The following is a 25,031-nucleotide window of genomic DNA, read 5'->3' on the forward strand; positions in this document are numbered from 1 at the left end:
TCCAACTTCTATAACTTTTCTCGCCAAAATAAAAACAAAAATTACTAGAGTAAAGAAATAGTTCGTGACTGCAGTATAGAAGTAAACACTAAATCAAATCTGAAAAAGAGGGAAACTGAGCTTATCTTCCTTTCCTTTCATGGGGGTGTGGGTCCTCAACGGCTCTTTACCTTCTCCAGTTCCAAGATCTGCTGCTTCTGCTCTTCATCCAGACTCTGAGTTTTGCTTTGCAAAAAAGCTCTTTCTTCTTCAAGCTGAGATAATCTCTCATTGGCCCTTGATTTTTCTGATTCTAGATCTTTAATTGTAACCTCCTGGGTCATTTGAGTTGCTTGAAGCATTCCAATATGACCTACTCCCCCAAAAGAAAATCCCTTCAATTTAAAATCCATTACACTATGATATAAAACAGTTTATAGTTAATGACACATTGTACTTAATAGCTAAGAAAAAAAAAGTCTGCATTTACAAATAGTTCTTTGGTTTCCTCACTTATAAAACAAATATTTACCATGAGAATCCTTCTTATCCAAATAGAGTAACTTAAATTAGAAAGAAGTCCATTTTCACATCACTTGATGTTGCTCCCTGCACCCAGGACCATTCTAATTATTTTCTAAAGATTTCAAGCTACACAAGTTGAAGGAGAAGCAACTCCCTAGGGGCAGAAACAAAAGTCTTGGGAGTAAAACAAAGTAAGAGAGGGTGCATTGACTAGCACTGTAGCACTAAAATGCATTATTTATTCTTTTCTAATCTCTTCCTCTTTTAAATTCTAACATAGAAAGGAAGAAATTGTATGCAAAAAGTAAAGATGACAGGCAGCAGTTTGGCTGAAACTAAATTTGTTGTAGACAACAGACCTGATAAAGAATTAAGGCAGAGTAAGAGACAGAGAAGGACAGCAAGGTTATGAAAAATGAAAATAAATGACAACAGCAAAAAAAAAAAAAAAAAAGGAGGGAGGTATGGGGAGAGACAGAGAGATGAAAAGTGAATGTGAGAAAAGGACCTCAGAAGGTGTGCACCAGGACAGAGTATCTCGAAGTGCCCTGGACCAGCGGCGCCAGCAGCACCTGGGACCACCAGTCAGAAACCAACCCCACCTCAGACCTACAGAATCAGAAACTCTGGGGCTGGGGTCCGGCACCTGTGGTTGCACAAGCCCTCCAGGAGATTCTCATACATGCAAAAGTTGAAAAGCTACTACTTTAGTTGAGGGGGTAATCTGGGATTCACCCATGAGCCAGTCAAGTCAGATGACATCCTCACAGAACTTGCTCAAATGGCTTCCCCTGCCCCACAAACTCCCCCAAACAAAATGTCACTTCAGACTGACAGGGTCATCCCCTCCTCCAGGAAGGCCTACGAAATGAGCCTGTCAGCCACATTAAGATGGGCAACCCAGCTTTAGCGCATAAAATGATCCTTACTAATAAGCCAATGAAATGAAGCTGCTGTATTTAAATATAGTTCCACTAATTTCAGTATTTTTAAATGTTTTATATTTTATTTTATTTATGTTTTTATTATGTTTATGTTTTATATTAATATTTACATTTTAAAAGGACATGTTTTTAAAGGACAAGCCTCAGAATGTTTTTCTTTTACTGACTGACTTATTGGTGTTTTGAAACCTATAACTCTAACTTTTTCTATAGAAATACATTTCTAAAACTAAATTATTTTCTTGTCTTATGATTAATTAATAAGATAACAGACTCTTTTAACATACTTAGAATCTCAATATTTTAAAATGAGAAGAAATGTGTAATTTTGTCTCCAATTAACATTTAAGTATTGGTTTTAGCTGAGGAAGACACCAAGAACTGCGGTCAGACATACTAGCTTTGAGGACAAGATCTGAAGCTTGCTGCTGTAAACGTTCTCTGGCTGCTGCTAGCTCACTTTCCACTTCTTTGTGCCTGCTTAATAAGGCCAATTCTCCCTCCTTGGCATCATCAAGCTGTTTTTGAAGAACCTAAGAAAGATCAAATAGCCATTATTAATATGCAATTATTAATATGCAATTAATATCCAAGAATGATGTTAAGTTAAATATAATTCATTTAAGCTACCAGCAGCAACTTTCTCTTATTCAAAAGTCACACTTGACAATACCTAGTTTTGAATCTGTATTAGTGACACATAACCTGTCATCTTCACAAGTAAAATGACCCAATAATGAAATGATATTTGACCTCTCTAATATATTTAAATGCTGCACAGATACTTAAAACATAGCTAAGAAATTTTCTATGCCAATAAAACAAAGAGACTCTTTGTTGAGACTTTTTTTTCAAATTTGTGTCATACCCCTATTTAATTCAGGTTTATAAAGCTATCTTAATTTTTTGCTAAGTGTCTGGATATCAACTGATGTGCAGGCTATTATTAATGAAGGGAAAAGAAAAAACATAATTAAACCCTAAGATCAATACTTTAACCATCCCAAATCACTGGGAAAATATTAATATGTTTTTCTAAAATAAAATCCTCTCATAAACAGTCAGCAAGGTATTAAGCTTATCGTTTTGGGCCTTTAATATCTGAAACTGTAGTAACAAGTAACAGCTAGCTACAGGGTAATAAAAATTACCCTTTCACTGATTTTCTCACAAAAGAAAAGTAGAAAAAAGTAAAACGGAAAAAAAAAAGTTAAAGTGGTCTAATCAAAAGGAAAAAGAGGAAACTGGAGGAAAAATAACCCACGTGTTGAATGTAATACTCGTTACTTACCTGAACATTGTTCTCTGCTGTGACAAGTGCTATCTGAAGCTTTTGGCATTTGTCACGAAGACTTCCAGCTTCATCCTGTACCATATGTAACTCTGTCTTTAATTTTCCTATGGTTTTTCGTAAAACTGCTTCTTGTCCCTGAAACTCTTTTCTAAGATCTGCTTCCTTTTCTTTGCTAGCCTGGAGGCTTTCCGCTGTAAAAAGCTGCGACCTTTTCAAAGTATCCAGCTCATGTTCATAAAAGGACTGAGCTTTATGCAACTTGCCTTCATAATCTTCAATGAGCTTTTTCCGCTCAAGTCTTAACTCTTCCAGTGTCTTGTTCAAGGCCTCCACCTCCATTCTGTGCAGCTCCTCTGCTTTCTCCTGCCCTTTACTGACCGAGGCGCTGTGATCCTGCTGTGACTTCAGCAGCTCTTGGATCTCCCGTCTGTGAGCAGTTCGCAAATCTTCCAACGCCAACCGTTTGTCTTTTTCAAACTGTACTTGGAGTTGTCCAAAACTCCGTAACCTTTCTTCAAATTTCCTTCTAATCTCTTCAACCTCTCTAGACATGGTTACAATGCGCTGGACATGCTGGGCTTCTGCACAAAGTTGCATGTCCTCAACTCTGTGCTTATAAGCCTCGAATTCTGTCAAAGCCTGCTGCTTCATTTTCATGTGGTCTTCTAACGATGCTTCTAAAACCTGAATCTTTCTCTTAAGGTCTAACTCCTCTGTTACTTTGCTTTTATATTGCAGTATTTTTTCTCTTGTTTCTGCAAGAATTTGTTGGATTTCTTCTTCATGAGCATCTTTGAGGGCTTGAATTGCGGATTCATGCTCATCATTTTTAGTGTTCAAAGCATATATTACCTGCGCAATATTAAGGAAAAGGGAGAAGAATTCAGTAAACTATATAATTTCAAACGAAGTTAATTCTTTCATTTGGATTGATTTTTTTCTGTGCATATCATACTGGCTATGTAAATATTAAATACCAAAACATCATGCATTGTTTTTGTATTCATAGATTTACTTAGCACCATCTTAAAATTTACATTTAAAGACTTTTAAATTAGGATTTTAAAACATTCAAAATTAAGAATGTTTTCCTAAAACTGAAACTGTGAGGAGCAAAAAGACGGAGGAGACCACCTGGTCTATGAGAATGGCATTTTCCTATGGCCCAGTCTAGCCTCCTGTGGGCTGTGGTGGGATCAGTAGAAAGGCCTCACAGTAAGTCTCTGCCCTACACTGGAGGCCTGAAGATGAAGGAGGTTTTGCATGAGGCCCTACGTCTTCCCAAAGGCCTCTTTCTGAAACAGGAGAGAAGGGGGCAGGGCATGGCCATTCAAGGAATGACACAGCAATTAACACCAAAATGGTGGAAGATTCAACTCCCAGTAGGCCTTGAGGTCCCAGATGGTGGGAGATTTGACTTCCAGTAGACCCTGAGCTTCATTATACACTCACTGTAATTTATTAACATGGTAAATGGCACTCCCACAGGTGCCACGACATCTCCGAGGCTAACCATCAAAGGTCAAAAAGTGGACAATGGCCCAATTCCTGGGGATCCAAGCCCCTTCCCCAAAGTAGTTGGAACAGTCTTTTCTTCTGTTAACATATGAAGTTACTGAGCCCATAAAAACTAACAACCCCCACACCTCACAGCAGTTCTCCCTTCTGAGTGAGACGGACTGCACTGTCTACGGAGCGTGTATCTACTTTTACTTTCAGCTGAGTACCCACACCCCACACCTTGTGGCCTTTCTCTCGCCTTCTGAAATAGCCTGCTCTCTGTCTATGGAGTAGGTATCTCTCTGAATAAATCTACCTTTACTCGACTGCGGCTTGCTCCTGAATTCTTTCCTCCGTGAAGCTAAGGACCCACACTTGGTGGAGCACGTCCCAGGGACTCAACCGAGACCTGGGACACGGCCATCCTCTTGCCCCACATTCTTCTTCCTGTATTATTTCAACTGCTTAAAGTCTGACATATTTTAAATTTATGTATTTCTTTTTCGGATCCTCCCACAGTCTGTTTTAAAGCTGATCCTTCTCACTCCCAAGTGGTCTCCTTACAAAATCCAATTAGTACATTTGCGTTCACCTATCAAATGTATTTTCACTCACTGCCTGATTTTCCCTCTGCCTCCAAGCAAGCCAGATTCCTAGAGCCAGAGTATCCTGAGTACAGGCCTTTATTTTCGTCCTTGGATTTTAATGATTCCATTGACATTTCCCAACTTTAATCCCAATGACAACACATTCCCTTTAAAGTAACATTCCCATTCTCCTAGGTTCCTTGATGTCCTCCATTACACCCCTGTGGTCAAACAGCAATATTTGTAACTGTTACTTAAGGCTTACAGACATGCCCACTTTCTTCTGAAGTAAAAAGAAGTAAACACTATACACTCCAACAATCCAGAAGCTAAAAATCAATGTTCTAGAACTTTGCTCATTTTAAAATGTGATCTTACTCTGGCTTTAAAAATGAAGTCCAGCACCAAATACTTTCACAGTTAAAATGCAGAAGTGTTGCCATTTTTGTAGCATTAAATTAGAACAGAATTTAAGTAAACATCTAATAAATAAAAGGGCAATAGTATGGCGAGGAGTTCTATTTCATTTTGTATTCTAATCCAGGGGCCAGCAGAGCATAGCTTGCAGACCAGATACTACTGCTGCTTGTCTTTGTAAATAAAGTTTCACTGGAGCACAGCTATGCCCATTCATTGACGTATGGCCCTCAGCTGCTTTCCCACTACAAGATCGGAGTTGAGCAGTTGTGGAAAAGACCTTATTACCAACTCCTATTCTAATCTATACATAGCCATCTTACCAGCTGAAATTGGCAGCCAAAACTTAAAAATCTGGATTTGCAGTACCTTTGTTTACTCTCTACTAAACAGTCCAGACTTTGTACAACTACAGCTCATATACTGGGAGCACCAATTATGAGATTCTGAAAGTATATTATGTAAAATAAACACAGTATCATACTAACCATACATTTATATATTCCAGGAAAGCTATGTTAAAATAACTTTCTAAAAACTTCAAAAGGAACAATACAAGGATGCCAAGGACAGTAACAAATTAATAGTGCTCTCGTAAGTAGCCATACAAAATATACCACTATTTAATTATGTATTTCTAAATGAGAATGCTATATATGAATTTTCAAGTACCTTAACTATATGTAGTATCCTCTGTTCACTTCTCTACATAATTACAAAGGTAACGATTTATTTGTAACTTTCTCTGATTAATTACTATTTCTCAGACAAAGGTAATATAAATAGTTCTATGTCCTTTATTTTTTAAATATTTTTTGTTTGTTTTTGTTTTGGGGGGAAGGTAATTATATTTATTTATTTATTTACCTATTTATTTTAATGGAGGTACTGGGGATTGAACCCAGGACCTGGTGCATGCTAAGCATGTGCTCTACCACTGAGCTATATCCTCCCACCCTGTTCTTTGAACACACAGAAGATATATGACTTGAAGTAAAAGAATGGACCTAAACTGAATTTTTGACCCTAGGTAAAGTAACTTTTTCTCTAAGCTTCAAGTTTCTCAATGTTAAATGAAGATCATGTGTATTCTACCCTAGTGAAATCACTGTTATAAGATCAACTTATCATTGACATTTTAAAAAATGATGTCATATAAAGATTTTTTTAATGCAAAGCACCATAAGGTACTAAGGCTTCCTTATTAGTTATTATCATTTATTTATGGAGAGAATGAGACTAATTTTAAAAGAAACTTTAGTAAGTGATCATAATCATCCATAAAATTGGCTATCATTTTCTACATAGGAAAAGGAAATTCTCTAATGTCTCCTTTCATACACTATTTTAAAAGACATTAAGAGCCATTTGCAATTTTTCTGGAACTATGCACATTCATGGAATGGGATAGTACAATCATTTCAGCAATTTCATGCAATTTCACAGTTCCATTTTATGCCAATAATGCATAACTTAACTATATGTTCCATGATGAATAAGCAATTGTGAGTAATTTTTATTTTTTCTATGAAGACTTTCAGATACTCTTACCCACAGATAAAATGAGGACAAGTCTAGATGCTAGTTTTAAAAATGCTACTTAGGTAAAAACAAGTAGTGTCTGAGACAGTTTCCTTTGTTGACTGCTATAAACTGAATTGTTTCTCCCCAAGCCCACAAAATTCATACGTTGAAGCCCTAACTCCCAACATGACGTTATACGGAGATGGGTCCTCTGGGAGGTAATGAAGTTTAGACAAGGTCTTGAGGATGGGGTCCTCGTGATGGGATTTAGTGCCGTTATAAAAAGAGACCAGGGCACTAGCTTCCTCTCTCTCTGCCATATGAGGACACAGCAAGAGGGTCTATCATATTTTGCTATGGTCCCGGAGCAAATACACTGGCAACATAAGTGTGTTCCCACTGAAATCTAACTCATTAGTGACAAAGTATGTTCACTGAAAAGTATGTTATATAAGCTTAAAATATTTTAAATGAACCTAAATTGCTGCATATTATACCAACAGGTTTAAGATTGCTAAGGTAAGGGAATCACTGAAGAAACAATGGTACATTCATAAAATGTAATACCATGAAACCATTAAAAAGCAAATCTCCTTTAAAAGAATGTTTTACAAGAAAAAGCTTGTAGAATAAGGCAATACACACGCTACTATATACAACAAAATCCAATCTCATACAAGGAAAAAAGTGAGTGTGCATTGTGTGTGCAGATACATGGTTCAACTTGTATAAAAAATTAACCAAATTTTAACTGAGGATATTCAGCATTTCTAAGCCTTCTGTAATGAATTTATTTCACTATTATAATCAGAAAATATTAAACCTTTTAAAAAATTAATATTAACAGTGCTAAAAGAATGAATCAATACTCAAAATGACTTAGCTACAGGAAAACATAACACTGAAAATGAAAACAGAAAATTAAAGTAACATTAATTATCAACAGATAGCCTTCAAATTTCCTTAAAAATCACAGACTAGAATAAAACTGATTTATAAAAATTATCAAACTTTTTCAAGAATATTGAATATTAATTAATCATTACACATAAAAAAGAAACATACATTCTGAGGGAAATGTAAAAATCCCAATGACCTAAATAAATTTTGACGGCTTAACAGCAAATCTTTAATGCTCAATTCCTACTTCATTCATTCGTCCCTTCAACAAAAACAAACCTGCTACGTGCCAAGACCTATCACTGGAACAGAAAGCACAACAGTGAGCTGGATGTATGTATGTGGCTATCTATTCTCTTGCAACTTAGTGGAGACTGACCTTAAAGAAATATTTACTCAATTACTCAAAGTAAAATTTTGGTAAGTCTTACAAAGGAGGAGAAATACAAAATGAGTCTTTGCTGGGGTGGGAGTGAGGGTGGTAACGTGAGAGTTTTCCCTTATTCTGAGTAAAATGCTTACTCAGAGATGGGAAAGCACAGGATTCTGTGAGGGGAAAGATGGGTTCTGGAGCTAGAAAGGGGCACGTGGTCCACACTGCAGAGGTAAGCTGTTGAGCTGGACGAGATCCTGGAGGGAGAAACCACTGAGAAAGAACGAGAATGACTACGGACCAGGCCTTGAGCAGGGTTCAGTGGCAGGAGGAGGAGGAGGATTAGGAGCCACAGACAGAGGCAACGTGCCGAGAGGGATGAGTGGGAGCAGGATGGGAAAAGGGCATCATGGTCCAAGGTGTGAGGGATGGGCAGGGGATCATGTCAAAGGCTGCACAAAAACCAAGAAAAATAAAGACCTGAAGCCCCAGCATTCAGAATCTGAATCTCAGAAATAATCTTGGAGCCAGCACTTTCAGTAGATTGGTGAGGAGAGAGCAAGTGGACAAGTGGAAAAAGTGGGTGAGTGGACAGTGAGTGAATGGAGGAAGTCAGTTGGTAGAGAAAAAACTCCAAGAAACGGTTGGCAAAAGGAAGGAAATAAACAACTAGGATGATGGCTTAGGAGGCAGCAGAGTCCAGTCCAGGGAGAACTTTCTTTCTTTCTCTCTTTCTCTCTCTCTCTCTCTCTTTCTCTCTTTCTTTCTTTCTTTTTCTTTTTCTTTTTTTTAAAAGAGGAATTGAAAATGTAACCCAGGGAAGGGCTAACTGTTACACCAAAGTCACAAAGAAAGTTTAAGGCAAGGATTGCCTGACAGGTGGAGAGACTGGCACTGACTGAAAGCAGGGAAAAATTCCTCCCGAGAGAGCAAGGATAAAGCCTGGGATTTGAGGGGGAGAGGGAAGATGGGCAACCGCTGTCTGACTGCTTCACACTCCTCCCTAATAGGGAGATGAGACCATGTTCTTAGAGTGCAGCATCCCTTCCATGGCCATAAATGATGCTACTAACCCTGGTGAGGCCAGCCTCAGCTCACTCTCCCACTGTCTGCCTCACGACAGACCCAACCACCCAGCAACCACAAGCAGATCCTCGTCACCACTACTCCTCCTGGTGATGTTTTTCCTGCCGGTATCAACCTTTAATTCTTGCTTATTTGAAAATTCTGGATATTTGGCCACCTTCCTTTTCTGATCAATTCCAGAGACAGATGGACAGACCAACAGAAGAGAGAGGGAGAGGGAGGGAGGGGGAAGAGAGAGACAGCACGCTCATCCTCAGGATACATAAGCACTATTGAAAGACAAGAGAACTTACAAAGAAAAAGAGCAATCTCAGATCCAACAATTTTTTTCAAAAGGTCTGGTGCAATTAATCTATGCCAAATAATATGTAATGGGGAAAAGACAGCCTCTTCAATAAATGGTGTTGGGAAAACTGGACAGTTACATGAGAAAGAATCAAACTGGACTGCTTTCTCATACCATATATAAAAATAAACTCAAAATAGATTAAAGACTTAAATGTAAGACCTGAAACCATAAAAATCCTAGCATAAAACAAAGCCAGTACACTTTTTGAGATCAGTCTTAGCAGTATTTTTTGGATATGTCTCCTCAGGCAAGGGAAATAAAAGCAAAAACAAACAAATGGGACTACGTCAAACTAAAAAGCTTTTTGCACAGTGAAGAAAACTCAACCAAACAAAAAGGCAGCCTACTGAATGAGAGAAGATATTTGCAAATGATATATCTGATAAGGGGTTAATATCCAAAATGTACAAAGAACTCATACAACTCAATATCAAACAAACAACCCAATTAAAAAATGGCCAAAAAACAAATGAAAAGTTGCTCAACATCACTAATTGTCAGGAAAATGCAAATCAAAACCACAAAGAGATATCACCTCACAGACAATAACAACAACAAAAAACAACCCAATCAAAAAAATGGGCAGAAGACCTAAACAAACATTTCTCCACTGAAAACATACAAATGGCCAATAGGCACATGAAAAGATGCTCAATATCGCTAATCATTAAAAGAAATGCAAATCAAAACTACAGTAAGGTATCACCTCACACCAGTCAGAATGGCCATCATTAAAATGTCTACAAATAATAAATGCTGAAAATGGTGTGAAGAAAAGAGAACCCTCCTACACTGATAGTGGGAATGTAAATTGGTGCAGCCTCTACAGAACATAGTATGGAGGTTCCTTAAAAAGTAAAAATAAAGTTACCATATGATCTAGCAATTCCACTCTTAGGCATAAATCCAGAAATGATGAAAACTCTAATTTGAAAAGATACATGCACCCCAATGTTCATAGCAACACAATTTACAATAGCCAAGACATGGAAGCAACCTGTATGTCCATCAACAGATGAATGGATAAAGATGTGGTATATATACAATGAAATACTACTCAGCCATAATAAAGAGTGAAATGATGTCATTTGCAGCAACATGGATGGACCTAGAGATTATCATACTAAGTAAATCAGACAGAAAAAGACAAATATCATTTGATATCATATCACATGATTATATGTGGAATCTAAAATATGATACAAATGAACTTACTTACAAAACAGAGAAATAGACTCACAGACATAAAAGACAAAACTTATGGTAACCAAAGGGGGAAGGTGGGGAGGGGTTAAAAAGAAACACTTGTGGGATAGAGCTAAAATGGCAAACTGCAGCTTGTTTTTATAAATAAAGGAACACAGCCATGCCCATTCATTAAGGGATTGTCTATAACTGCCTTCCCACTAAAATGGTAGAGATGAGTAGTTGCTATAAACAACCCTGAAAAAGAAGAAAGATCTCAGGTCAATAATATAGTCTCATCTCAAAGAATCAGAAAAAGAAGCACAAACTAAACCCACAGCTAGCAAAAGGAAGGAAATAATAAAGATTAGAGTGAAGATAAATGATATAGAGCATAGGAAACAAAACCAAAAATTGGTTCTTTGAAATGATTCACAAAATTGACAAACCTTAAGGAAGTCCATCCATTTTCACCACTGCTATTCAACATTGTACTAGAAGTCCTAGCCAGAGCAATTAGGCAAGAAAAAGAAATACAAGGAACCTAATTTGGAATGGAAGAAGTAAAATTACTATTATTTGCAGCTGGCAGGATTCTATATGTAGAAAATCTCAAATAATCCACAAAAAACTATTAGAGCTAATAAATTTAGCCAATTTGCAGAATATAAAATTAATACACAAAATCAGTAGTGAATGAGAATAAATAATCTGAAAAGGAAACTTAAAAGGAAATGACATAGGTTCTACTGATGTGACTTGCATGCCCCCAAATAATTTAATATTAATTGTACAGAGTCTGAATTTTGCAAATGTAAAGAAAAAAAGCCATATGGTCTATACTCTGGGAACTGCATACAATTCTTAGTTTACCTTACTTATGTTGCAATTTCTAGAGAGTGACAGCTACTGATATTTTTAATGTGTGTGGTGATTTGGAATTACAGTGTTTCATTTTCTCTCAAAATTGTATGGGGTTGATCTGAACCTGGCTCTGTACAATGAGGTATATTACACAGGTAAACATCATCCATCACATATGTTGAGACAAAAAAGGGGTTGACAATTCTAGCAATCTCTTCTAATTTGGAATATTGTAGCAATATCTCCTTGCTCTCAAAGCCGTAACAGCTTTCCAACCAATTCCTGCCCTTTCATCCATTGCAAGAAATGCTGACATTCTCAGGCAGAAGGGAAGTGAAACCAGAAGGGACATTCCTTCCTTCATTTACTCATCTTCCATGACTCTATGCTCAAAGAACCATCTCAAGGACCTAAAGAAAAGAAAGTTAGCTCCTAGTTACAAAGAAGCTAGGAAAACCTTGCTATATTGATAAAAATTAATTAAGAGAAAAGAAAGGCTTGTTCCTCTCTTTCATTCACCAAAACAAAATGTTATTACTGTCAAAAGCACTGTTTTCTGTTTGTTTGTTTTAGTCTTCTAATTATATCAAGGAAATAGAATAGAAACTAGCCTCTTTTTTTTTTTAAACCCTTATTGGCATCTAGTTGTTTCTCTACCTCCTAGCTACTAAGCAGCTTACATGAGCATCTCACAGGGCTGGCTCTGGCTCAGGTCCCCTCAAAAAGTGATTCTGCATTACTCCCTTCCCCACCAAACCCTATTTTTCCAATAGAAGAATACCCACAAAGCAACAGTGGATCAGTAACTTAACAAAACAGGAGACTTCTGCACCTTTGAGTTGGAAGACGCAGAATAGTAATGGAAAGGCAATGTGGAGTAGGCTACAAAAATGGCAAAGGAGACCACAGTGCCCACCATCCTCACTCACAGACAATGCATGAGGCACCACAATGAATTCAGTAATGAGAGCGGCAAAAAGCAAAACTGCAAAAACAAAGATTTCCTATATTTTCATTTTCAACTCCAACTATCTTCTCAAATACAATGAAGACACTTGTTTTTTTAAAGCATTTACACTGCAAAAATCTGGGTTAGGGGAGTAAATATTTCATAACTACTTATATAACTAATTATAATTTTCTTCTCTGCACCTTTGCCAATACTAGTGTTTTCCCTGGAACATCCTCCTCTTGTCATGTCCAGTGATCAAAAACTCTTTTAAAAAAGTTATACATTCTGTATATTTTCTGATTACCAAAGTAATCTTTGTGCATTATAAAAAGTATGAAAAATAGAATAGATAAAAATGAAGAAAAAAGGAAAAAATATTTTGTCACCCTTTATCCTATTAAAACTCTTACCTTTTTCTCTTGCATCTCTCTTCCTAAAATAGAATTTAATAAGAGATTGGATATAGGGAACAAAGTACAAAGAAGAATTTAAAATCACACTAATATTTGTAAACTGAGAAGTTAGAAAAAGAGTTGTGTCCATGAAGGAAAAGGTAAACTTTGGAAAGTTAATTGTACCAAGTTGATCCTCAGATGAACACAAAACTTTTTGGTAATTGTTACGCTCACTAAATTTAAAAAATTACCCAAATATGTACCATAGTTTTTATTATACCCATCCAATTTCCTGTCAGTATTATTGCTATTTTCCAAGTCTACTCTTCTTCTCAAAGGAAATTCAGAGAGATGCATAATATATAATTACACTAATCCATATTGTCAAAACTGGATTGTTAAGACTATGTCAAAAATTGTTTTAATCTACCATAATATAATCTCTAGTCCAACCAGCATACGAATTCCAGGGAGACCCTCAATATATAAGTTCCTATAATATTTTTAACATATCTTTACTACAGCACTTATTTAACATAATAATAATATATTCCATCTCCATATTTTTTAATCCTATATTTAGAGTCTTTGAAGTAATTGGACATATAAGATATCTCACATGTAAATGTGTATTGGGCAATATTAGTGAGTTCTTAACCAACATTTTAACTCATGCCTTAGAAGGTTCTATATCAAATAAACAAAACAGGAGGAAATTAACAGTCCAACGATCTTATGCTGTGGAAACAAGATGAAGAGTAAAGTGTCCCCAGCCAGGAAGAAGGAAGATAAAACCAATGTAACTTTCCAGCAGCTGCCTGGTACCTCCTTTTCAGGAGGCCAGGCAGGGAGCTGATTCTTCCACGACTCTCCTGCCTCTTACTTCAAGAGGCAGCACATCGAAAGCATGAATTCCCTGTGCCACACATCAAGAGAGTGAAGCCATTCTGACTGGCATCTCTCTGGTATTTGAGAGGCCACATCAGACCCCAGCCCTACTCCTGCGTACTCCAATAATGTGCCTCTGAGTGGCCAGGAATGCAGAACAGATATTAAGAAGAGCAAATGTCATGACAATTAGCTGGTACATCACAGGATCCACAGGGCTATACAGAATCTGTATCTGTAAGGACATCCTGCCGTTGGACTGAGAGGTGGAGTTAGAATGGGAGCGCTATCATTTGTTGTCTTGTCTGATCACAGGACTCAAATAAACAGGCTTCTGAATAAGAGCTTGGATGTCAGCAAAATTTAAGGAGGTGAGTCAGGTAAAATTAGGATAAGATTATTTGATGCAACACACACTGAGGTCTGTAGAATCTGGCTGAATTTGGGGAGATACTCTCCTTGAAGAGTCAGAGCCTTTAGATACCAGTATCAAAGCATGAGACTCAGGTGCTGAGATGGAGTATGGACACCCTGCGTATATCCTGAGGTCTAATCACAGTCTCACAGTCTCTCCACTACGTCGGCCCTGGACTAGCCCTTACATCCTCCAAGGCACATACTCCCTTCCTCACTCAAGCATAATTCAAGGGCTTACAATAGCATTCATTATCTGTTTTGGACACAGACAACTATATTATATTTTTCTCATTTCCTCCTTTTACCCCTAAACATTGCTGTTAAAGAATGAAAACATACAAATGTGTCACCTAAGAGTTCCTTCTACTCTTTTCCCCCACCTGAAGCCACTATTAGGCCCTATCAGTTATACTGCCAAAATATATCACAAATCTCTGCACCTTTCTCCACATCCATTGCAACAACCCTAGTGCAAGCTACCGTCACCCCTGGCTCAAGGGCCAGGACCACCGCAGTGGGCCCCTCAGTCATGCCGCTGCTCCCACTTATATGCTGGGCTGCAATCCATTCCTCACTCAATAGCCAAAGTGGTCCTTTCAAAATATAAGTCATAACTAATCCTTGCCTTCAGCCCTCCAATAGTGTTCTGTCATACATATGCAGAAAAAAAAAAAGCCAAAATCCTTTTTTGTGGCCTTCAAAGTTGTACCTGATCTGGTTTCCACTCCTGACCTAAGCCTACAGCCACTTTCACTAAATGAATCAACAAACTTACCACCAGAGACGGGTCAGGAAGCAGCAACAGCTGAGAGAGACCAACAGGCTGTGTTGAGAGACTTTGTGCAAAACTCGTGGGGCACCTGAATTTCAACATACTGAGTCTTCTTAAAGGAAATGCCCCAATATAACGAATCAATCAAAAGTCAAGGTACCAGCACTTTTTACAGAATTAAATAAACATGCTTTTCTTTGTAGGTGATGGAGAACCAATGAGGGGTTTTAAGCAGAGAAATAACTTGATCTGACTTGCATTTTAGAAATTAAAATTCTGGTTGCATTGTGGAGGTTATACTGGATGGGGTGAGACTAAAGAACAGTCAAAACACATCAAAATAACTCAGGAAACAGCCTGAGGTCCTCACAAACCTTGGTGGGGAGAAATGAGACAGAAGTGAAGAGCAATTTAGGAGGTCATACATAGCAAGAGAATCTGCTGGTTGATTCAAAGGGGGAGGAGAGAAACCCTCTTCCAGCTGTTCCGTGCGTCAAGGAGGTTATGGATCTCTACAGATTTCATTCTATCTTCAGTCAAGGCTCATCCATTATGAGATACAGGGGACTTGTGTGGCACCTACTAACCGACTGCGCACATGATCCCTGCACCCGCCGCCACCCCGACAGTAACCTGCTGTTTCAGAGAGAGCTGGGCTGGAACAAGTGTAACTAAGGAGCCTCTGACTCCATGTCTACAGTTCTGTTCTGAGCTTCTATCTTCCCTCAGAGCAGGCACTTCTAAAAACACATTACCTCAAATTTTCTAGCCTTCTCTAAGGCTAACTGTGCTTACCCATTTTCTACCCAACAACCAAAGGGATATTACACTCCCATTAATGACATTTGATCACTATGGTAGTCATTCTCAATTTAATGAAAGGGTAGGTAGGACGCAGTATAAGAATCATCAAGTGGCCTTTTAACAAACTACATGCTCATTCCCCTCCCCTTTTGGATGGCCAGCCACACACACACACCAAGGGACGGAATGACTGGAAAAAAAGGCAGAGAATCACCTTCTGCTTTACTAAGTGCAAAAGTAAGGGCCTTATGAACTAATTCAGCAATTAAAAAGAAATGCTATGCCAACCTATTTTAGAAGAATGAGAATTCTGAAACATAACAGCAGTATCCTAAATTGAATTCTAAGAGAAGTTACTCTGTGTTTCTGAAATATTTTTTCTGTTGTTTCTCCTGGCAATAAACATTTTCAGGTCTCAATCTACTTCTCAGCAGGAACTACGTATAGTTTAATGAGATGAATATTATGATGCTCTTCCTACTGAGAAAACCTCAGTGCCATTCAGAAAGGATTTAAAGAAAGGTAATGAAATTCTAGAAAAGAGCTTTAAACTTGTCAATACTGAAATTCTTTAGAGAAATTAAATTCAAATTAAATTAATGACCAAAACCAAAAAAGCACATATTCCTCTTTCTACTACCCCATTTCTGCATTTTTTTTTTAAACAGAAAATTTTAAAGAAAATACTGCATGGAAAACCCTGAAAGGAAAGCTAAGGTAAAGGAGTAAATTACAATAAAATAAAGCATGCTAGCTTGGTAATTACATAAAATAAGCCAGATTTTCCCAAAGTGCAGCACAGGAGGTGACTTTTGGTGATCAATGTGTTTAAGGGTTCCTAGAAATAAAGCAAGTAGCTCATCAAATCTGTGAAGTCATATATTATTGCTCAGGATAAGATTAAAGCAGGCAGAGGAATTCACACAGACATCTTACTGGTCCTGTACTCAGGAATGCTCTTGTACTGAGCCTTCAGTAACTGGACATTGCAACACTTCCCTTTTTTCAAAAATAGCAATGAAACATTAATTCACCTATGATAAAATTCACACTTTTAAAGTGTGCATGTCAGTGGTTTAAAGTATATTCACAAGGTTGTATAATGACGATCACTACCTAATTCCAGAATATCTTCGCCACCCTGAAAAGAAACCCATAACGGTTCATAGCTGCTCCCACCCCCCGCTTCCCCTCGGCCCTGGCAACAGCGAATCTACCTCTGGTCTCTATGGACTGGCCTATTCTGGACCTTTCAGAGAAATGGAATCATAATATAATGTGGCTTTTTGCAGGCGTCTCTCACTTAGGATGCTTTCAAGGTTTATCTGTGTTTTGGATGTATCAGTATTTCTGTCTTTTTTTTAAAGGCCAAATAAAATTCCATTATATACCTCACTTTGTTGCCCATTCATCAGTTGATGGACATTTGGGTTGTTTCCACTTTTTAGCTATTGTAAGTAATGCTGTAACGAACATTCATTTACAAGTTTTTGTGTGGACATACATTCAACTTTCTCGGGTGTACACCTAAGAATAGAACTGATGGGTCACGTGGTAACTCTGTGTATGTTAACCCACTGAGAAACTGAGGAACTATTTTCCAACATGGCAGCATCACTTCACAATCTCACCAGCAATGTATGAGGCTCCAGTTTTTCCACATCTTTGCCAACAATTTATTGTCCACTTTTAAAATTACAGCCACCCTAATGGGTGTGAAGTGGTGTCTCATGGTGGTTTTGATCCGCAGTTCCCCAATGACTAGTGAGGGCAGCCTAATTCCTTGGAAGTACACATGGTACAGATAATACATGTCTCTGGTGTCGAATCTCCTTCACTGTGTTTCTCTGGGCATCATGACATGCTTTTTATACCCTCTGCTACTCTCCACAGGGAATGCGGCTTATTACCAGCTTCTTCCACCCTTTCGGCTTCTGTCTTGACTGTCTCCCCGAAAGCCCTGCCTTCGGTCTAACAGGTCTAATCACCTACTCTCTCCTTCCTCCTACAAAGCCTGCAGTCTCCACTCCTCTAAAAGAGAAGCCTGGTCATTATCATTCCTGCTCCCACCCCAACAGCAGAGACCCAGCTTCACCTCACAGGGCCCTGTCAGCCCCACCTCTGCGGACTTCAGCTTCTCCCGTTCTCTCAGTTCCTTCTTCTGTTTCCCATTCCCACACTTCCAGTCCTTCCTAACTTCTCCACATTCCAAATCACCTTTTCTTTTGACTCCAGCCTCCGCCATGTCTAGTCCTCCGCTCTAATCCTCTCCACGTCTCTCCCTCCTGGTAGCCTCGGGCTGCAAGCCCCCAGATCAGCCCTCCACCTGCGCTCTCTCGTGGGCACTAGTAAATGTCATCTCGTGCTTTCTCTACTCCCCATTTCTCACTGTGGCCTGCAGCCTGTCTGCCATTTGAGCTGTAAGTGACTAAAAGCTAATGAAAGGAAACTTTTTCCAATAGAAGGGCTGTGATGGCTAATTTTGTGTGTCAGCTCAAGGCCTTGGGGTACCCAGACATTTGGCTGAACATTATTCTGAGTGTGTCTGTGAGGTGTTTCTGCAGAGATTAACATTTGAATTGGACGACAGAGTAAAGCAGACTGCCCTCCCTAATGTGGGTGGCCTCATCCCATCAAGTGAAGATCTAAACAGAATGAAAAAGGCTGAGGAGGAGGAAACTTCTTCGTTCCGTTTGAATTGGAACATGGGTCTTCTCCTGCCCTGGGACTGGGCTCCCCTGGGTCTCCACCTTGCTGACTACAGATGTTGAGACTTTTCAGCCTCCATAATTATGTGAGCCAATTTATAAGTCATATTTATAGATTCTATCAACTATTGCTAAAAGATAAACTGAGGCATAGTTAAAATGTTAAGACTTTGAGCAAAAATTGAGTCATATTGGGCAGCACCAAGCTGGAAGTGATTGGGAGTGCAGGGAACACAAAGCAAACAAATTATCTGACTGGCTATGGCTTAAAGCCTACTTGGCTCTTTGTGACTGGTTGTTCTTAGGTTTAGATTTCATAATCTTGAGGCATTTCCAGGTTTAGATTTTGGTTTGCTTACCCAGGCCACGATGGCATTAGAGCCTCCTTCCTCAGTCTCATAGCCTCCTTGTTTAACAACATACATCTTATTGGCTCTGATGTCTCTCTAGAGAAACCTAATATTGCTGCTTAAACCCTGGAAACCCCTTACCCCACAAACATGTAAATAAGCAAAAACCATGCAGAGGATTTAAGATCTGGTTTAGCGAACAACAAAGAGGAATGAGTACTCATGCAGGGGACTACATTTATTAGCAGTACCATAGCTCTAAGAAGAACAATAAATTTAAATAGGGAGAGCACGAAAGTCAGGAGACTACAAAAATAGGGTCTGCTTCAATTCCTACCTGGGGGGATGCAAATAAAAGGAAAATCTAAAAGAGATATCATAGAAAGAAACAAAAAAAAAATAAGGTAAAAAGGAAAACTTAATCACAGAGTTTCACTCTCAAGGGAAGGTACAGTCAAACAGAAATGCTCAAGTTGAGAAAGGAAACTAGGTTTTTGGCTTCTTTCTTTATTCTCTGGCATGTGGGAGATGTCTGATGGAGAAGATGATTAATTCAATTTCGTACATGTCGTACTTGAGGTGATGGCAGACATCCAGGTACAGATGACAGTCTTAAAAATGGACAGAAGCTTCTTAAAATTAATTTAGGGTTCTACCATCCCACAGCAACATTTTATGCTTACCAGAATATATCTCTTGTCTTATTCAAGGGCATCACTTGGCATTGGGCATCAAAGTAAGTGGCCACTGAATCACAGTCCTACCACACAGTTTATCAGCTCCGTCACTAAAATCTTCAAATATCTCCCAAGCTAAAGTTATTCATATAATCTACGAAGAACGTCCTTCCTTTCCAAAGTGATATAAATGTGGGCACTCACACTTGCTGAGCATTTACACTGTGACAAAATGGAGCCAAGAGACAAATAAAAAAGAAAGAGCTCAGCTATCATAAATATTCAGTATGTGAGCCACAAGATCGCTAACCTCCTTCAATCCCCTAGATAGGACTATGTCCTCTATAAGCCAGGTGGAGGGCACTCTCCAGTGTGCTGAAGATTTGGGCTTCCTCCTTCCTGGCACAACACTATTTATTGAGTACCACCATCTGCTTTTCTCAAAAGGGCTAAGAGGACAGAAATAAGAGCTGTAACAGATTGAAAATTTTCTTCTACAATACGGTTAAAAATTAATGTAGTATGACTTGAAACCCACAAAAACTGCTGCTCAAATACACGTAATACACTTATTACCACTGAAGCAAAGTTCCAGAATCTTGGAAGTAATCTCCAAAGGCCTTGAAATTTTGCTCTTCTTGGTTATTGTCTCATCAGGTAAGACTGGCAAATGGCTAAGCAGTGACAGTATCCAAAGTGCACACCATTGTATTTTCTAACCTTCTGCTATGCTTATAATAAAAAAGCTTTCTTGTTGCCATATATTGAATAATGATTTTGTTTAATGTAGAGGGAAAATGTCTCTGCTAATCTGGAGAGTCTATATTTGTGTTTAAAATGGCAGTGAGAGCTCTTTTCCAGTAATGCATATTAGGTTACCAACTCTTTCTCTTTTTTAACCCCTTAAAAGTCTGTGGCAAATCACTGAAAAGGCTGTAAATGTGGGTTAAGTTTTTTCTTCTACTTCCAAAATGTGTGAGTTTTGGCAGACTGTATTTTCCAAAAATGGTCACAATAGTTCCCATTCCACATGCTCTTCTGCAGTGTGATCTGGCCACTCCCCCATCAGGAATAGTGTCCAATTCTCCTCCTCTCCAATCTACACTGGCCTTAATGATTCACTTGTAACCAACAGAATGTGGCAAAAGGGATACTGAATGACTTCCGAGCCTAGATCAGTAGAAGCCTTGCAGCTTTCTGTCTCTGGAGGACCCAGTCTCCAGTAGCCGCCACACTGTGAAAGCCCCCACCACGCAGAGAGGACATGGAGGTCCTCTAGTCAACTGCTCCAGCTGAGCCCAGCCTTCAGGCCATCCCAGTCTGGGCACCATGTGAGTAAAGAAGTCATCCTGGAAGCGGAGCCTCCAACCCCAGCTGTCTCAGCTCCCTCTAATCAAGCCACTCCCGTCTGAAAATCCAGACATTGCGGAGAAGACAAACCATCCCCGCTGCTGCTTCTTTGAATTCCTAACCCAAGAATGTATAAGAATAAGATGGTTGTTGTTTTATACAAGTTTTGGGGTGGTGTGAAAGGCAGCAGTAGACACCGGGAATGTAGCTTAGGTAACACAGCCATCTCCTCACTTTAATGACTGTATTCCACAATTTTCTTCCCCTTTACTGGAACTTTCATTTCCTTTTGTTTTGTTTTGTTTTGTTTTCTTTGGCCAATAATAGATGTCCACTGTTAATTTCCCCATTTATTTTGACAGTTCAACTTCAGAAACCATCATATCCAATAAAACTATTTCCTAGGGTTTGGTTTCCAGCTTATGTTTCTTTTAAAGCTTCTTTCTAGCATCCTCTCCACTTGTTGGAATTATTTCAGTTTTTTTCACCCTTGTATTTCAATCTGTGTTTGAATTAGGTCACAACAAAAGACAATTACTTGAAGCAAATGCTGTGCACCCAACTATAACCATGATAAGCAAACATTCTGTCAGGCATAAGACTTATATAGTATTTATCATAAACAAAGCACTATATCAGTACTTCAGATGTTTACCATTCTAAATGCTTTATTAATGAGAGTTGGCTATGAATTTTATATATTTACTCTCATCGCAAGTATTATTTTGGCAGAAGAGCACATTTTACTGTTTTCAACAAAAGGACTATTCTTGTTTGATAAGTAATCTTAATACAAACACTTCAAACCACTGCATTTTTATAAATAAAGCCTATTTTATAACTTGCTACTATATTTAATAAGTATAAATTGGTCACTCACAAATCACAGCATAAAAAATCAAGCTCTTCGTTTTCCCGATGGAACTTCATTTTCTTTATGAGTATCTGGTTGATGAAATGTGTGAGAACAAGTAGTACGGACCTGCAAAAGCAGCAGGAGAGACAGTATCCTGGGAGGGAGCCAGGTTTTCAATTAAAGTAAGGAGATAAGATTATTTTATGAAGAGATGTGGCTGCAGAGAAGTTTGTTGAGCACAGAATGAGAGTTCCAGAGAACAAGTATAAAAACCCAACAAGTGTCTGGGAAAAGAAGGCACAACTGCCTGAGGATAAGCCCGATGACCGGGGGCCTGTATTTGGAGCCGGGTCCAGGGACAGAGACAGGACATTAAGATAAAACGAGCCGGCTCGAAGCTTCCAAGATGGGCTCTGCTCTTACCATTTGGAACATAGCAGACTGTGGATTTTACATAGGATTCCAAACACATTAGAGAAAAGCAACCAGGATTAGCCTTCTTCCTTCAACTATACACCTGAGAGGAGGTAACTTTAAACATCTCTAAGCCTCAGTTTTTTTTCTGTAAAGTGAAGAGAATAATGCCTACTTCATAGTTATGATGAAAAGACGTGATGTAAGTAAACTGGTTAACACAGTGCCTGATACACAGTAGTGCACAACACACTTTTTGGTGTAATGGTTTTAGTTATTGATACAGTCCTCGTTAGAAATCGTAACCAGGTATGCGGGGGACAAGACCGTCCCCCTCTGCCTCCCATCTTGCGGTGAAGGCAGCTGCGCTCAGCAGAGGAAATGAAAGGACTCAGATGTTCTTGCTGATTTGTCCAGAGTTCCATTCCAATAACACTAAGCATCAAGAGCAGGTTTACTTAATACAAAAACCGCTTTGTCTCAGGTAATTTCCATCTCGTACTCCTGTCAGACTGCGAGCTCCTGGAGGATGTGCTCCTGGCTTATTCGTGTCCCCCGCAGTGTCCAGTGTTTACTGGATACTTCGAATGGCTGCTGAATGAGTATCCACATAGGAATAAAGCAGAACAGGCAAGGTCCCCTACCTCAGAGATGTCAGTTCCAGAGGCTATATTTAGCACAATATCTCTTCTTTTCTTAAATAACTTCTATGCTATTTTTCTAAAAGACATTTAGATTTTATAACATGTCATTTTCAGATTTAAGATTAGGTATCAATCAATAAAAAGGTGACCACCTAAAAAAAATCCCATATATTTAGTAAATAGGAGAATACTGGTAATTTTATTTATGTTATTCACTATTTTTAGGATGACAAACTCTCCAGAAATTTTGTACAAAACAAATTAATAATCAACTTAAAAAAGACAATTTGGTGAAATAATTCACTTAAAAACATCACATCACATTTTTCTTAAAAATTCTAGCCTCTTGTTTAACATCTGTTAAATACTTATAATTTTAGTTGATATTTTTAAAAAACTTCAGCATAAGATGGTTCTACATCGTCAGGCCATATATTTCACTTTATTTAGACATATGACTGCAAAACAGCTACAAGTTAAATTCCAGGATCCATCCTCATTCCCTCGTTCCTTCACCACTGACCCCTCTTCTTACTGTTATTCTATGCAATCCTTGAGTCGGTATTTAAATAACAAACCAAACAGACACACACACACACACACACACACACACACACTAATTTCCCACATCCTCAGAACCCCATCTCCACCCCTCTCAACCAAAGACACAGATTCCCTTCCAAAAGAAACCTGACTTTATGTTGCACCAAACACATGGGATCTGGAACTGATGCAGGCACTCACCTTGCTGCCTAGCATTGCTTTCTAAAAATAGTAACATGACACAGTCAGACAGACCGAGGTTCAAATCCCAGCTCTTCCAGTAGCAAAGCCTAGGACTAGTCACTTAACCTCTCTAATACTCAACTTCCTCCTCAAGTCTAATATCAACCTCACAGGGTATGGTAAGAATTATATTAAACATTGTAAGAAAATAGCATGTAATGGTTGCTTAAAAATGGTACTTACCGTTAGCCATTCCAAGTCATTATTCTTCCCCCATAATGAAAAATGCCTCTTGCTTTATGTCTCATCCTATTACTTAACTTTATCACCTGACCTGCCTTAACAGAGAAACAAACCAGGCTCCAAGTAACTGCCCTCATTCAGAGTAAATTTTGGCCTGGGACTCGCAAATTTTCCTCCTATCCAAACCCTGCCATTATCTTTGGAGATTTCAAAAATGGATGTAGAATCCTAAAGACCAGACTAAAAGTTCTTCGGAATTCCTAACTCTAAGAACCTCACTCCCTTATAAGCACTCTCAAGACTGTACCCAGGATCTCGTTGTAACTTATTCTACCTCAAAAGTCTTACTCTAATCCCCTCTCATGCTACATCTCCTTGCATTCTCTCTCAGCCACTGGGCATTATCTACACACACACTGATGGTCCTCTCAATTCCTACATTTTCCTTTGTCTATCAGCTTCATCTTAACCCACTTCCTTCCCTATGTAGCACACAACTAAGAGTGGATTAACTGCACAACTTACTCTATCAAAGCTCCTTCATTCTCTTAAATCCCAGTTCTACTATACCTATCAGGCAAAACTCAGGCTTTGGATTAATCCTTTAATGCCTTGCCTTCTCTCCTACATTTGCTGAACAATGGTGGTCCTCTCCATAGGACAGCATAGGACTTTGCAGAAAACTGCAAAGCATTCCAATTGATACCAGACATCATGTTTAATTTCCTCTTAGGACAGCCACACATCTCACTGATCTTTTCACTTTAATCTTGTCAGCTCTTTTCTCCTTCTTCCCCCAGCAACTATTCTAAATGTTTTCTGTTCTGCTTAAGGCCCCAAACACTCATGATTTTAATAATAAACCTATATGCTAATGACTTTTAAATTTCATTTCTAACCCTGTAGCTTAAGACACATACCCAAATGTTTGCTAAATATTTCTACCTAGGTATACATAGCCATCTCAAACTCTCTGAACTCATTATAATATCTTTAATCAATTCTGATTCCCTCTTGGGGGGAATCAGCCTCCAAAATGGCCCTTAATGATCTCTGTCTCCTGGTATTCAAATCCTTGTGTTGTCACCTCCTCCATCACACCACGGTTGGTCTGTGTAACCAACAGAATACTGCATAGGTGATGCTATGTCACTGTAAGATTATGTTATGAAAAGACTGTAACTTCCATCTTGGTCTCTCTCCCCTCCACTCCCTGGGATCACCTGCTACAGAGAGTCTCACTTGTGAGGCACTAAGGTCTTGGGCAAACAACACATGAGTCAACTCCAAAGTGGAGCCTCCAGCCCC

The 25,031-nt window shown here is 38.7% G+C and overlaps 1 protein-coding gene across 5 annotated transcripts in view; it reads right to left on the minus strand.

The window, feature by feature from the left end:
- Positions 1 to 25,031, minus strand: part of FAM184A (family with sequence similarity 184 member A) — an 89,319-nt gene that overhangs the window by 52,762 nt on the left and 11,526 nt on the right. For 4 of the 5 annotated variants that reach the window (XR_012074963.1, XR_012074964.1, XM_072965800.1 and 1 more), the window contains exons 2-4: positions 2,740 to 3,594; positions 1,846 to 1,981; positions 171 to 352 (exon numbers count right to left, since the gene is read on the minus strand). Coding sequence is in view for 3 of the 5 variants with exons in the window: in XM_072965800.1 (XP_072821901.1) it covers positions 171 to 352; positions 1,846 to 1,981; positions 2,740 to 3,594 (1,173 nt within the window). In the remaining 2 variants the exon portion in view is untranslated. The remainder of the gene's footprint in view (positions 1 to 170; positions 353 to 1,845; positions 1,982 to 2,739; positions 3,595 to 25,031) is intronic. The other variant, XM_072965802.1, reaches the window with a different exon arrangement.

Source organism: Vicugna pacos, chromosome 8 (assembly GCF_048564905.1).
Source record: "Vicugna pacos chromosome 8, VicPac4, whole genome shotgun sequence".
Taxonomy (NCBI): Eukaryota; Metazoa; Chordata; class Mammalia; order Artiodactyla; family Camelidae; genus Vicugna; species Vicugna pacos.